At 37.5% G+C, this 14,423-nt stretch overlaps 2 protein-coding genes and 1 long non-coding RNA gene across 3 annotated transcripts in view; 1 reads left to right on the forward strand and 2 right to left on the reverse strand.

Annotated features, from left to right (window-relative positions):
* Positions 1-937, reverse strand: part of LOC119720737 — a 1,512-nt gene extending 575 nt beyond the window's left edge. The window contains exon 1 of the long non-coding RNA XR_005270112.1: positions 446-937. This is a non-coding gene — a long non-coding RNA (uncharacterized LOC119720737). The remainder of the gene's footprint in view (positions 1-445) is intronic.
* Positions 1-5,304, forward strand: part of LOC119720735 (branched-chain-amino-acid aminotransferase-like protein 1) — a 16,661-nt gene extending 11,357 nt beyond the window's left edge. Inside the window, exon 3 of the mRNA XM_038190563.1 lies at positions 2,504-5,304. Coding sequence (XP_038046491.1) covers positions 2,509-3,450 — 942 coding nt within the window. The 5' untranslated portion in view covers positions 2,504-2,508 and the 3' untranslated portion in view covers positions 3,451-5,304. The remainder of the gene's footprint in view (positions 1-2,503) is intronic.
* Positions 5,305-7,218: 1,914 nt separating this feature from the next.
* On the reverse strand, positions 7,219-7,740 carry LOC119720355 (perlucin-like protein). The gene has a single exon (XM_038190010.1). It carries the CDS (start codon positions 7,738-7,740, stop codon positions 7,219-7,221), a length of 522 nt encoding a protein of 173 aa, XP_038045938.1.
* Between the last annotated feature and the right edge of the window lie 6,683 nt (positions 7,741-14,423).

The following is a 14,423-nucleotide window of genomic DNA, read 5'->3' on the forward strand; positions in this document are numbered from 1 at the left end:
GATTAGCGACCGCACCTTCAAGTAAGTGCGCGTGCGTATGAGGGTGGTTACTAAGCAAATCGCGCGTGCGCACTGCATATTCATGCAGCATAGTCTGTCCCCCGGACCAGATGTGATAATGAGCGTCGAGAATAATTGTCCGGTCTAGGGAACCAGACTACACGCTGCACCGTACAGACGTACATGATGTACGACTAGAATAGACTCGGCGGTGAGAAACTGCTGATTGACGTCAGTCAGCATCGCATATGGAATTCCTGAACCCAGCGTACTAACAGATAAGGACACATAGAATACTACGACGTAAAAATTAGCTTCTCCAACAAGGTAAAAATATTGAAATTATTGGTCAGAAATGTTTTCGTTCGGTTGTGAGCACATGTGTACTCAGGACTCCCTCCGTAACGTAGGGAGGAAAGGGAGTCCACCAGGGCTAACCTCAGACCATACGGCTGCATCAGCTTATGGGTATGGCTGGGTACTAGAATACGGAAGTTGGAGACAGAAGACAGAGGTTCTGAAGAGTTTTGTAGATGAAGACTGGCCAGAGCATAGGGCTGAATCAGCTTATGGCTATGCCTCTGGTTTCCCAGGGAGAAGAAGAAGAACTCAATGAAAGTGGGAAAATGTGGACATTTTATACAGTTTCAGAGGGACCACTTGGGGTGAAAATAGGAGATGATGTCATATAAGGAAAACATAACTTATATGACATCATTTCTGAGTAAAGGTAGACTGACCATGGACTGACGTAATGGTCAGTCTGGGGGAGTACCCTTATGAGGTCACTTTCCCCTGTACAAGGGTTAAATCACAGTCTTGGTATGCTGTGGGTGTATTGCTTGGAAAAGAGTGACGTGAAGACCTTGGGGTGTAATGTGGAACACCTGTTATGAGAATGGTAGTATGTGTGCTCAGGGACAGTCTAAATTTCGGTCTTACATTATCTCCAAGTGCCTCCCTTGAAAAAACGTATGCAACCCAGCTGCCCCAACTAGAAGTTTAACCCTTCTGGCTCTAGTATTATTGCACACTTTACTTTCAAAATAAGATGGGCAAGTTCCAATCACATTCATCAGTGAAGAACCACAGGTGTACTTCATGGTGACACCCAGCTCAAAGTATTCATACTGTTGTGGGGGCACCCGGGGGTACGGATATCCACTGGGTGACACGTGCCCCCATCAGTGTCCCCCCGCCCCCGCCCCCTCCCCCCCCCCCTCATAGTTGCACCACTATATAGCGAGCAAGATGCTGAATATAAACAATTGACACAACACACTGGGGCTGTAAAGGGCAAGTATGTAGAGGTCAACGCGCACAAGCTGTATATTCATGTTGACCTACGTATGTAAATATATGCAAATGAGTTTTTTCCCTGGACATGCTATCTTCAAAACAAATTCCTTGAGTGTCCCTCTTCATTTTGCGGCTAACACAACATGCCTCTATACCTGTTTTTCAGAGAGGGGGAAACCATGTGTGGACGATGGCAAGTCCACACAACGAATTGTTACCTGGTTATAATGTGGACCTCTTTTAGAGATCAGGACTGCAATGCTTGTATACAATCTCGTACGAACACACGTGCCTTTGAAAATTGAGACATATACCTCCTTGCAATTTGTGTCCCGATGTGAACTGTATCAGCGGCACTATAGTTTATAGATAAGACAAAGCCGCAGCTGTTATTTTAAATAATGTGCACGAGAGTCATAAAATGCATCAATTAGCCATTAAGAGTTAAAGGTCAGATAAACAGTCGGTCGTATAATAATTGCATTCAACGTGTTTTGTTGTCAGTTTGTCATAATCCAATGTCGAAAAAGGTCAAAGGTTTAGGCTTAAAGTCCACGATTCCAATATTAACGGTTATGCGTACGAATTTATAGTTGAAGTTCACGTAATTACCAATAGACATGTACATACGGACATTCATGACTGTCAACATTATTGTGACTAAAACAGCTGTACCCGCACCTCGTTAGCTGCGCTATCGTATCAAATCCAGTTATTCTCAAGTAATTTCGATTTAACAACTCGGAGAACAAGGTAATTATATGGCATGTATTCCCATGATTAAATTTGTTAAAGTTTCTCTTTCAAAATACACTTCAAGTGAGTTAGTCCCTTCGTCGCAAGAACAGTTTTCATGCCTGACAGCAATGTAGTATACATGGTCATGTCCTCCCCCTAAAACTGTTCGGGGGTTATTAGGCTGGAGTCTCGAAGCCACGCCTCCCCGAAAAGCCTCCGATCAACTGCCAACAGAAATGTTGATATGCTAACATTTTTATTCCTTCAAATACAGCTACATTTACCAAACCAATTTCCAAAATAATTTCTCCAAATTGTTCTTGATAATTGTCAACGATCATTATGTCCTCCAACATTGTTTTCCCAATATTATAAGCCCGAAGATTTTTCATGCAGTACTGTACTATTATTTGTTTGGAGGTCTTTTTCTTCAGTTGCTATCTTATGGTAAAATTTTTGCGTTTAGGCACAATGGCAACCTCTGAGACAACTCCCTCTTTTGAAACCTCTGAGACGACTCCCTCTTCTGAACAGCAAGTCCGACTCTTAATATGGACCATAGCTCGCTCTACTTCAACAGTTTTGTCCAAATGTCTTAGCTTCGTAGAAAACACAAAGGTTTTCTTCGAAATATGTGAAAATGGCCTCATGATACCAGAGGCTGCGACAGAAGGTGGACAACTTAACATCTCTGTAGCAGAACAGAAAGTTTGTAATTTTATGAAAAAAGCCTATGAGCTGACCAACGTATCAGCGGGGCTTGATGCATCTCAGTGCACCCTCCCAATGTTCAAGAAGCAACTTGAGGAAGCCCATACCGGGAAGAAGTTTATCTTCTGCAAGGACATGGCCTATGCTATATCTGACCATCTGGAGTTCCTCCCGAAGGGTTTCCGGCATCTTTTCCTCATTCGGCATCCTCTTCGAGTCTTCCCGTCGTGGAAGAAGATTTACCTGCAGATGACAGACATGTCTCCAGAGGACTTTCACCTGGATGACCTGCCTCCGAATTTGTTCCCGAAAGGTTTTGGCTACCGGGAGATGAACGAGTTGTTTGAGCACGTGATGAAGGAGGAGCACGATCAAGAAGCAATCATCGTCGACGCTGATGACCTTCTTCAAGATCCTAAAGGCATCCTGTCAGCACTCTTTAAGGATATCGGCCTGCCCTTTGATGAGACTGTTTTACACTGGGAGGCAGGGGATGCAGTCAGTGAGCAATGGACCATCCCACGAGCGTTCTTACAAGGAAACAAGCTTGTTGGTTTCTACCAGAACGCGCTGGACAGTACGTGCTTTCTGAAACCAAAGCCACTTCCCGATCGCTCGTCAATTTCTCCAGACCTGTTTCGTTTTGTAGACGCCTCCATGCCATACTACCAGAAAATGTACAGCAAGCGCTTAACAGTATAGTGTATGCAATCATAATGAATGGGCCATACATGAATGCGAATAGTTATTGTGTCCTATACATATCGGTATCGGTACCGCATTTTGACCTTTATTTTTAAGCGTGCGCTGGTATGCTGGGATCATTTGCATTTATCCCAAAAGTAACCTTCCGAGTAAAAAACAAAAGAAGCTTACATCTGTTCGTGGATTAAAGATCGAACTACATTGAAATTAATTACTGTACGTCCGGCATACTGTCATTTGGAAGAATCAAGAAATGTATGTGATTTCCAACGATGAGTCAATTTACTGATTTTTTGAAATAAAGAATGCTCTTGTATAACAGACGATATCGTCATTCGTGATCTTAAGTATGCAAATGTTTTTTTTTTTTTTTTTTTAATTGTAATATCCACTGAGCAGATCAGCTGAAACTGCAACAGGCTAAATGAGTGAACGTGCTTCTTTGGAATTTGAGTGATTATTGGAAACGAACAAATTGCATGAAAAGCAAATAATCCTACAGGTCTATGCCTTTAAAGATATATTCAACTCCTAAATATGAGTCTCTTAAATATAAGTGAGTTTATATGTAATATTAATAGACTAATGAAGTAACAACCTAATGAACTTAAACATTTAATCCAGATCTAAATTTTCATATTACTGACAATAACTGTAATTATTATGACGAGAATGAATTCTTAGATACTTTTAACAGAAAGGAATGATATAAGCTGCTGTTTTGCAGTTACACCTGTTGAAATACCTAACTACACTGTTGAAGGTAACTGTATACAAAACACAAGAGGTGGTGGTGTTGCACTTTATATAAAACATAACTTAGCTGGTACAAATCGCATTGACTTATGTCTTAATAACTCTGATATACAATCTGTTTTATTCAACTTGTTAAAACCGGTAAAGGGAAAACATGCACTATCATTGAAATTGTCTATAAACCTTCTTGATGTGCCATGTAATAACTTCATTGCATGTATTGATACAATTTGATCTTGTACACGTAACGACGAGAACAAACCGTGTTACATTATGGATGATTACAATCGCCCATAATCAAACTTATTGTAATGTGATACTGATAATAGCATACAAAACGTTACGAATACCCTTTTATCTCATTCATTCTATCCTACCATAGATAAACTACAAGGACAACTACTAATAGCGCAACTCTCCTTGTCCTTGACAATATTTGTACCAATGCTTATCAAAACCATCCTGCCGGTGTTTTGGTGACGATATTTTAGTGAACATCTTCCCCTATTTTTAGCTATTGAAAACCTTAAAGAAAGAAATCAACCTGATAACAAAAGCGTGATTTAACTACAATAATATTGACAGTTTGTTTTATTCGTGATTTGAATGATATTGAGTGGGATGATAATGTCATCAAATGATATCCACAGTATGTAAAACTCTTTTTGTTACGTGTTAAACACATTTATAACAAAAAAATCCTTTGCATGTGGTGAAATGCCGTTATGATTAACTTAAATCCCCATGGCTAACTGACAGTATTTACCATTCCTTTAGGCGTAAGAATTATTTGTACAGAAAATTTCAGGAGAAACCTATACTTCGCACAATAATTTTTTTTATACCCGCTACAAAAATAAACTTAACTCTCGTATTAAATTATCAATGAGAAGTTTTCTCCACAAAAATTCAATGAAGCAAAACACAAATATTACAATAACTTGGAATTTTATTAATTATCTTCTCATTATGCGTCAGCAAAATTCTAGTTCCTCTTTAGCCAAGATGATACTAAACTTAATGATAAACATAGAAATTGCTGAAGCGTTCAATAAATATTTTGCTAATATTGGCAATAGCCTTCCTAGTGAGCTACCATTATGTAACATTTCTTTCCGTTCATTTTGAATGACCCCAAGTGCGGAGTCATACTTTTTGTCTCCTTTTTACCCCAGAAGAGATTGTGGATAATCTTAACGAAATTCCTTCTAGCAAGGCCACTGGAATTGATGGTTTAAGTTCTTTTATCATGAAACAGGCAAGGTAGTCATTTGCTAAGCCTTTGGCTGACATCTTCAATAAGTGCTTGAGAGCTGGAGTATTTCCTGATGGTCTAAAAAAATAACCCAGGTATCACCAATCTACAAAAAAGGTTGTAAGCATGACATTGGTAATTATAGACCCATTTTGGTTTTGTCCACATTCTCCAAATTATTTGAAAAGACACAAGATCAATATCTTTTATTAACAAGCATGATATCCTGTCCGATGCTTAATTTGGTTTCCGCCCCCCCCCCCAAGATCTCGGCCATGAGTGACGAAAACTTATGAAACTCGGTTCATGCATCGAACAACTTATCATGAACATCCCCAAGAAATTTCATGCATGACTATAGGTCAAAGTGTTTTGGAATTATGGATAATTAATTTTTCATGTCCACGAATGGTAATTGTGCCCTGCGTACACTACGTGTATGGGGAAATTCAGTTTTCACGGCGCATTGCGCCAGAATTTTTTTAATGTTTTTTTTTGTATCAAAAGATGTGCAAGGCTCGAGGCTAAAAAGTCATAACAGCTCGGGTCGCGAAAATATTTTTTTCGAGGCTATCGCGGAAAAAATTGAGGTGGGGGGCGGATTCCGCCCCTCCGGCCCCTTTAGGATTAAAAAACGTGATTCAAACTTGAATTAAAACCAATTCATTGAATTAACACCTAAAACTATTTTTTTTTCAATATCTATTTAACCTGAATGTGCGCACTAAAATTTGCGCAATTTATTTGAACAAAACATTCTACATACGACCACAATAATTGGAAATTTCAACGAATGTATAATACATAAAAATACACAAATCAGTCAAACACTTTCAAGTTTGTTACCAATCCAATGACCCTATGTCTCATTTAAAATTGCTTACGTTTGTTACTCATTATTTCAATTCCACAGTCATCGTCTGATGTGAAATCTCACTTTCTATTATAAAACACTGATCGAACAGCAACGTTTTATTATTGTGTTTCGTTTTGCTTTTTTACACCGATCCTACTCATATTTCAATATCTGAAATAAATTCAGGTGAATATGCAAGCAGCCTGGGCTTTAGACAAGTGCAATCCATTTCCCTGTTTTTTTTCATATAAACGAAGGTAAATAAAATCAAGGCAATTAAAAAAACCCTAATACATTTAGTCGAATTTCTAAGGTTGCTACTACGCAGTTTCAACACATTTGATAAAATATTGATCAGAACTGACCGACACAGAAACTCAGTTTTTATTTACCACATAAAGTGCAAAGCGCATGCATGTTTTTCAGTTGCATTCTATTTTAGTCCATTTTCCTTTCTCATTTGTGAATGAAACGAACTATTTGCTTACCTTTCTTACTTCATAAAACATCTCGGTCGCTGTTATTTTTTTTCTCTACAGCGGAAACAATGTTACACATGTACATTTCCTATGCAGAGAATGTTTTGCTGAAAAGATGTTTTTAAAGCACGTTCAAGTTCACGAGTGCACACATCTCCATTGTTGTCCCATTGTGTTCATATGATAAGCAGATACATACATAAATAACCAGTTTCGTTTTGTAAACATGTCCATGTTACCCGATCGAGCTTGTACAGCATCTTTGTTTCGCTTCTTCAAGTGTGTCAATTGAAGGAGTGATATCCGGACTCCTCGATACAAGCCAAGTGTAGCACCAACACACCAAGTGACAAAGTACAAATTCTTTTCGGTCGAGAAGTCAGGTGTAGTTCATGACTGTGGGTGTCGGTAGAGATGCATTAGTGGCGGATTTGGATAAGACCGTGAGTGCAAGCAGCTCGACGAACGCAAACAGCCCTGAATGCTTTCCAGCAGTGACTATCATCCATTTTGCCATCATACTTCCTTATCGTAGCACAATCTATATTGCCACCATTATCTGGTTGCCCGCTACCCCACCCCAGGAAGGGCGCACTTCCTTCCTGGCCGTCGCATTCCCAAAATCCTTCAACTTCTTTGTCATTACAAGCAATCCAGGCCTTGTACTTGCTGTCCAACTCTCGTGCCATATCTGCCATGAAGTTCATTTCCTCGTGCGAGCGAGGAGCGGCCATCTTGCCACCTATGTCTTGGCAAGCCGACTTGGCGTCATCCCAAGTATGCGGTGAAGGAGTGAGGCGGTAACAGTCCTCTCCCGACAGTTGCCACTGAGGGGGGCAAGAGCATTCGCGAGCGAGCCGAGAACGACAGGTACCTGACCCAAATTGAGCATTGATCGCTGAAGTTATTGCTACAATGCCAAAAACTTTGAAGAAGTACATGATGACTCGTTCAGACGATGGTTTGGAGAGGATCTATTTGCTAAATCTGTCTAGACAGTTTCCCCATTGAGGTCAGACGATGCCAATGCAAATTGATGCATCAGAAAGTGGTGAGGTTTTTCTCTGTAGTCAACTAATGAGAATCAACAAGAGATCTTGTTGCCGTGGTTACATTATATCAGCGTCCGTTAAAATAGAGAAAAGAGCAGAGAAAATAGTCTCCATGGTAACACTTCCTGTTTGCTGGTTTCAAACAACCATGAAGCAAACAATTTTAATCAATGCGGGCCAAGCCTGTATGCGCTTGCTGGCTGACTTGGCAACAATAATAGTCAGTCAGTCATAACCAACTTACTCTAATTGTACCTCATTGTTGGCCAAATTAACCACGAAGTGGAAGATATATAAATTTTAATATGAACCTTTAGGTTTCCTTTTCATTTTTCAAGGCTTGTTCGCCGTATATTTATTGACAAAGTAAACAGACACGCATAAACAAGGGAATAATAATTTTGGTGAAGCAGTTTTAAACGTCTGGTTCAAAATCGGTTAGAAACAGGTCCTCTCGAAAGGCCACCAGTTTTCATTTGGTATATAGAGTCTTCGCACACAAAGTTAAAAATTCAACCTTCATGTTTCACTTCTTTTAACATGAAATTGACATGTTTACCCAACACAATAAAATACATCGCATATCGTTCCTTTCCCACTTGATACAACATATTCGAACTCCTTCTCTTAGAGCCAAAAATAAAACAAAGAAATAAATAAAAATAATTTCGTATTCTCATTTTATAAAACTGAAACTCGATTCCGTGTTCTGACCAAAAAATCACAGAAAAAGATAAAATATTCACATGTTAATGTAAAAAATAACTGCCAAGAGTGACTTTACATACAATACAAATATAACACACCGTCAATGCATAAAAACAAGAAAACTACATGTGGTTATTACATATGAAGTAGGCTACGTAGGTTGACAGAGTGATCGTGACAAAATGCTAGAGGGATAGAGACGGGAAGGGAACAATGGAAAGACGGGGAGAAGTAGGCGCGTACAGAAAGTTTGTTTGGGGGAAGGGGGTATGGGCTCGAAGCGCGCCATGCGCCAACGGAAGAGGGCGCCCTTTTGAGGCTTTGGATTGGACCATAGACATATAAACTTCATCACCGAATGTTATTTTATTATGAACTAAATTCTCATAAAGTTTGAAGTATACGGATCCAGATTGTTAGGCCTAACTTTTATGTAGTGATCGTGTGACGATCACTAACATCTAAAAGATTCCAAATGTTAAAAAGTGGTTTGCAATTGTCAAGGCATTCTTGTTTGCTTCCAAAATCGGCTTTCATATAGGCAGTCACAAAATAATAATTATGGCAAAAGTAATCAATTATTCTTGTATTGCCTTAAATGCCTTGAATTAACAAGTACAACGTAAAACTCGTACAACGATTAGGGCGATGACAATGTCACTTAAGGCTATAACGCCTAAATCATTATTATTATTTTTATTGATTACAAAGTGAGAATTTCAAATTTATGTGTGTCCCAAAATAGCTTGAAATATTGGAAAATATTTTAGTACGGCGGTTAGGTGATGGGATTGTGCCTTTGATTATACAATCTTGGCATTTGACTCACATTCATGTCATGAGAAAGATAATTAGATATAGGTAGGGCCCTCGCAGATTTGTGCTTTGAAAACAATGTAAGTACAAAAACAAGCAATGGCAGCCGTTTCGAAATTTTTGAAAATTGCTTGTTATTCTACCTAATTTTATTCAGAGGACAAATCTGCGATGGCCCTAAGACATACTCTGACTTGTCTCATCAAAGGCACGATCCCCCTATCTGCCCAACTATTTGAATTGTACTCTGAAATGAAATCTACAAGAGAAGATCCAAAGGAGCAGAGGGGCAGGGTTACACCATCTATCTAGGGGTGTCAAAGTGAGACGTTACGTTATCAAGATTGCTTTAAAGCATATTGTTCACCAGTGACGTTTGGTAGTGACTATATCCAAAAATAGTTGTTGATATAAAATTATCCATGAATATTTGTATGATATGATTCAGCCATTGGGGTTCCATATCGGGATATTTCAACGCTGTCGAACCCTTTGCTAATACTAAACGTGATTTTTTAACGAATGCGATTCAAAACAAGCAAAAGTTGATACACAATATTTATTAACATCCTGCCATCATAAAGTCAGAAACACCTGGAAATTAAGTAGATCTTTAGTAGACATAGTACTTTCAAAATTGGTATTAACATCAATTATGCATGTTAAATTTGAGTTCCTCGTGCATTAACAATTAACCTTTGTGTAATTGATACATTTTCAATTTGTATGTTTCATTCCAACTAAAAGCCTCCTACTTCCTTTTTGCACGTCTGCAACCCTTTCAATTTTTTTTTTTTTGGTGTTGGTCGGTCAATGTCTCATTTAAAAGTGAATTACTATTGTATAGCTACAAACCTAGCTATTCAGAAAAGGAATCAGTTTTTTGGGATGAAGTTAGAAATAGCCTCGCGGAACGCAACTTTAAACACGTTTTGTCACTTCGGTACATAATAAAACACTAACTACATGCCCTAAAACTTGCACATTTTGGCCTAACTGCAAATACACAATACATCTGCGCCTAAAAAAATGACTATATATTAAACTGACAAGCTTCAATTTTCATTTTCAATTTTCAGGAAAGCTACATGTAATAAACCATAATGTTTTAAACTTTTCAACGAATTCACAATAAATGGGGGAAAAAAAAGATGTTTAACCTTTTTTCAAGTGTTGTGAGTATTGTCAATCAAGATCGGCCATCAAATGAATCTTTCATTTATTAAAAAAAACCACTTGTTTGCTAACTTTTGTCACACATAACCTAAATTTTTAAATCCACAGTCCGTTCCTGATGCAAAATCTCAATTTGTGCTTGATATATTATAACGACTAATAAAAATGCAAAATATTTATTTGGTACATTTTGTTCTTCAAACTACAACGATCCAAAACACACCAATAACAAATAACTTCGGACAAACTTATCAACGAGACTAAATTATTTAAACAATCAAGAAAATGTACAATGTGTCATAATAATTGTAAGGTTGCGATTACGCAGTTGCAACGCTTTTGGTAATGTAATGATATTGGCACAGAAAAATGTACCTGACCTAAATTGAGCATTGATCGCTGAAGTTATTGCTACAATGCCAAAAACTTTGAAGAAGTACATGATGACTCGTTCAGACGATGGTTTGGAGAGGATCTATTTGCTAAACCTGGCGAGACAGTTTCCCCATTGAGGTCGAACGATGCGAATGCAAATTGATGCATCAGAAAGTGGTGAGGTTTTTCTCTGTAGTCAAATAATGAGAATCAACAAGAGATCCTGTTGCCGTGGTTACATCAGCGTCCGTTAAAATTGAGAAAAGAGCAGAGAAAATGGTCCCCATGGTAACACCTTTTGTTTGCTGGTATCAAACAACCACGAAGTAAACAATTTTAATCAGTGCGGGCCTAGACTGAATGCGCTTGCTGGCTGACTTGGCAACAACAATAGTCGGTCAGACATAACCAATTAAACCTAATTGTACCTCATTATTGGCGAAATTAACCACGAAGTGGGAGATATATAAATTTTAATATGAACCTTTAGGTTTCCTTTTCATTTTTCAAGGCTTGTTCACCGTATATTTATTGACAAAGTAAACAGACACGCATAAATAAGGGAATAAGAATTTTGGTGCAGCAGTTTTAAACGTCTGGTTCAAAATCGGTTAGAAACAGGTCCTCTCGAAAGGCCACCAGTCTTCTTTTGGTATATAGAGTCTTCGCACACCAGATACTAAAGTTAAAAATTCAACCTTCATGTTTCACTTCTTTTAACATTGACATGTTTACCCAACACAATAAAATACATCGCATATCGTTCCTTTCCCACTTGATACAACATATTCTAACTCCTTCTCTTAGAGCCAAAAATAAAACAAAGAAATAAATAAAAATAATTCCGTATTCTCATCTTATAAAACTGAAACTCGATTCCGTGTTCTGACCAGAAAATCACAGAAAAAGATAAAATATTCACATGTTAATGTGAAAAATAACTGCCAAGAGTGACTTTACATACAATACTAATATAACACACCGTCAATGCATAAAAACAAGAAAACTACATGTGGTTATTACATATGAAGTAGGCTACGTAGGTTGACAGAGTGATCGTGACAAAATGCTAGAGGGATAGAGATGGGAAGGGAACAATGGAAAGATGGGGAGAAAGTACGCTCGTACAGAAAGGTCATTTTGTTTGGGGGAAGGGGGTATGGGCTCAAAGCGCTCCATGCGCCAACGGAAGAGGGCGCCCTTTTGAGGCTTTGGACGGGACCACAGACATATAACTTCAACACCAAATGTCATTTTATTATAAACTAAATTCTCATAAGGTTTGAAGTATACGGATCCAGATTGTTAGGCCTAACTTTTATGTAGTGAACGTGTGACATAAATTTAACATCCAAACGGCTCGAAATGCTCAAAATGTGGTTTGCACTTGTCAAGGCATTCTTGTTTCTTCCAAAATCGGCTTTCAAGGTCAGTCACAAAATACTAATAATGGCAAAAGTAATCAATTATATTTATAACCTTAAATGACTTAAATTAAAAAGTAAAACGTGCAACCTGTACAACGATTAGGGCAATGACAATGTAACCTAAGGCTATAATGCCTAAATCATTATTATTATTATTTTTATTGATTACAAAGTGAGAATTTCAAATTTATGTGGGTCCCAAAATAGCTTGAAATGTTGGAAAATATTTTAGTACGGCGGTTAGGTGATGGGATTGTGCCTTTGATTATACAATCTTGGCATTTGACTCACATTCATGTCACGAGAAAGATAATTAGATATAGATAGGGCCCTCGCAGATTTGTGCTTTGAAAACAATGTAAGTACAATAACAAGCAATGGCAGCCGTTTCGAAATTTTTGAAAATTGCTTGTTATTCTACCTAATTTTATTCAGAGGACAAATCTGCGATGGCCCTAAGACATACTCTGACTTGTCTCATCAAAGGCACGATCCCCCTATCTGCCCAACTATTTGAATTGTACTCTGAAATGAAATCTACAAGAGAAGATCCAAAGGAGCAGAGGGGCAGGGTTACACCATCTATCTAGGGGTGTCAAAGTGAGACGTTACGTTATCAAGATTGCTTTAAAGCATATTGTTCACCAGTGACGTTTGGTAGTGACTATATCCAAAAATAGTTGTTGATATAAAATTATCCATGAATATTTGAATGATATGATTCAGCCATTGGGGTTCCATATCGGGATATTTCAACGCTGTCGAACCCTTTGCTAATACTAAACGTGATTTTTTAACAAATGCGATTCAAAACAAGCAAAAGTTGATACACAATATTTATTAACATCCTGCCATCATAAAGTCAGAAACACCTGGAAATTAAGTAGATCTTTAGTAGACATAGTACTTTCAAAATTGGTATTAACATCAATTATGCATGTTAAATTTGAGTTCCTCGTGCATTAACAATTAACCTTTGTTTAATTGATACATTTTCAATTTGTATGTTTCATTCCAACTAAAAGCCTCCTACTTCCTTTTTGCACGTCTGCAACCCTTTTAATTTTTTTTTTTTTTGGTGTTGGTCGGTCAATGTCTCATTTAAAAGTGAATTACTTTTGTATAGCCCCAAAAATTAGCTATTCAGAAAAGGAATCAGTTTTTTGGGATGAAGTTAGAAATAGCCTCGCGGAACGCAACTTTAAACACGTTTTGTCACTTCGGTACATAATAAAACACTAACTACATGCCCTAAAACTTGCACATTTTGGCCTAACTGCAAATACACAATACATCTGCGCCTAAAAAAATGACTATATATTAAACTGACAAGCTTCAATTTTCATTTTCAATTTTCAGGAAAGCTACATGCAATAAACCATAATGTTTTAAACTTTTCAACGAATTCACAATAAATGGGGGGAAAAAAAAGATGTTTAACCTTTTTTCAAGTGTTGTGAGTATTGTCAATCAAGATCGGCCATCAAATGAATCTTTCATTTATTAAAAAAACCACTTGTTTGCTAACTTTTGTCACACATAACCTAAATTTTTAAATCCACAGTCCGTTCCTGATGCAAAATCTCAATTTGTGCTTGATATATTATAACGACTAATAAAAATGCAAAATATTTATTTGGTACATTTTGTTCTTCAAACTACAACGATCCAAAACACACCAATAACAAATAACTTCGGACAAACTTATCAACGAGACTAAATTATTTAAACAATCAAGAAAAATGTACATTGTGTCATAATAATTGTAAGGTTGCGATTACGCAGTTGCAACGCTTTTGGTAATGTAATGATATTGGCACAGAAAAATGTTTGTTTGTTTACAACATTACAAGAGCGAAATGCAAAACGAACGTTATTCAATTAAATTCAATTCTAAACCAAATCCTTGCTCGTTTTTAATGAGAACAATACATATTGCCTTAGATTGATGACTTCATATACATCCCGGCTGTTTTATTCTCTTTAGAGCGGAAACAATGTTACCTATACATGTTGGTGCACTGGATGTTTTGTTTTAAAAAGTGAATGTTTTCCCGTAAGTTCAAGTTC

Source organism: Patiria miniata, unplaced genomic scaffold (genome assembly GCF_015706575.1).
Source record: "Patiria miniata isolate m_02_andy unplaced genomic scaffold, ASM1570657v1 HiC_scaffold_9, whole genome shotgun sequence".
Taxonomy (NCBI): domain Eukaryota; kingdom Metazoa; phylum Echinodermata; class Asteroidea; order Valvatida; family Asterinidae; genus Patiria; species Patiria miniata.

What these genes read in the sequence shown, in the direction of transcription:
- LOC119720355 (XM_038190010.1), bottom strand. Translation starts at nt 7,740, where the DNA reads ATGTACTTCTTCAAAGTTTTTGGCATTGTAGCAATAACTTCAGCGATC.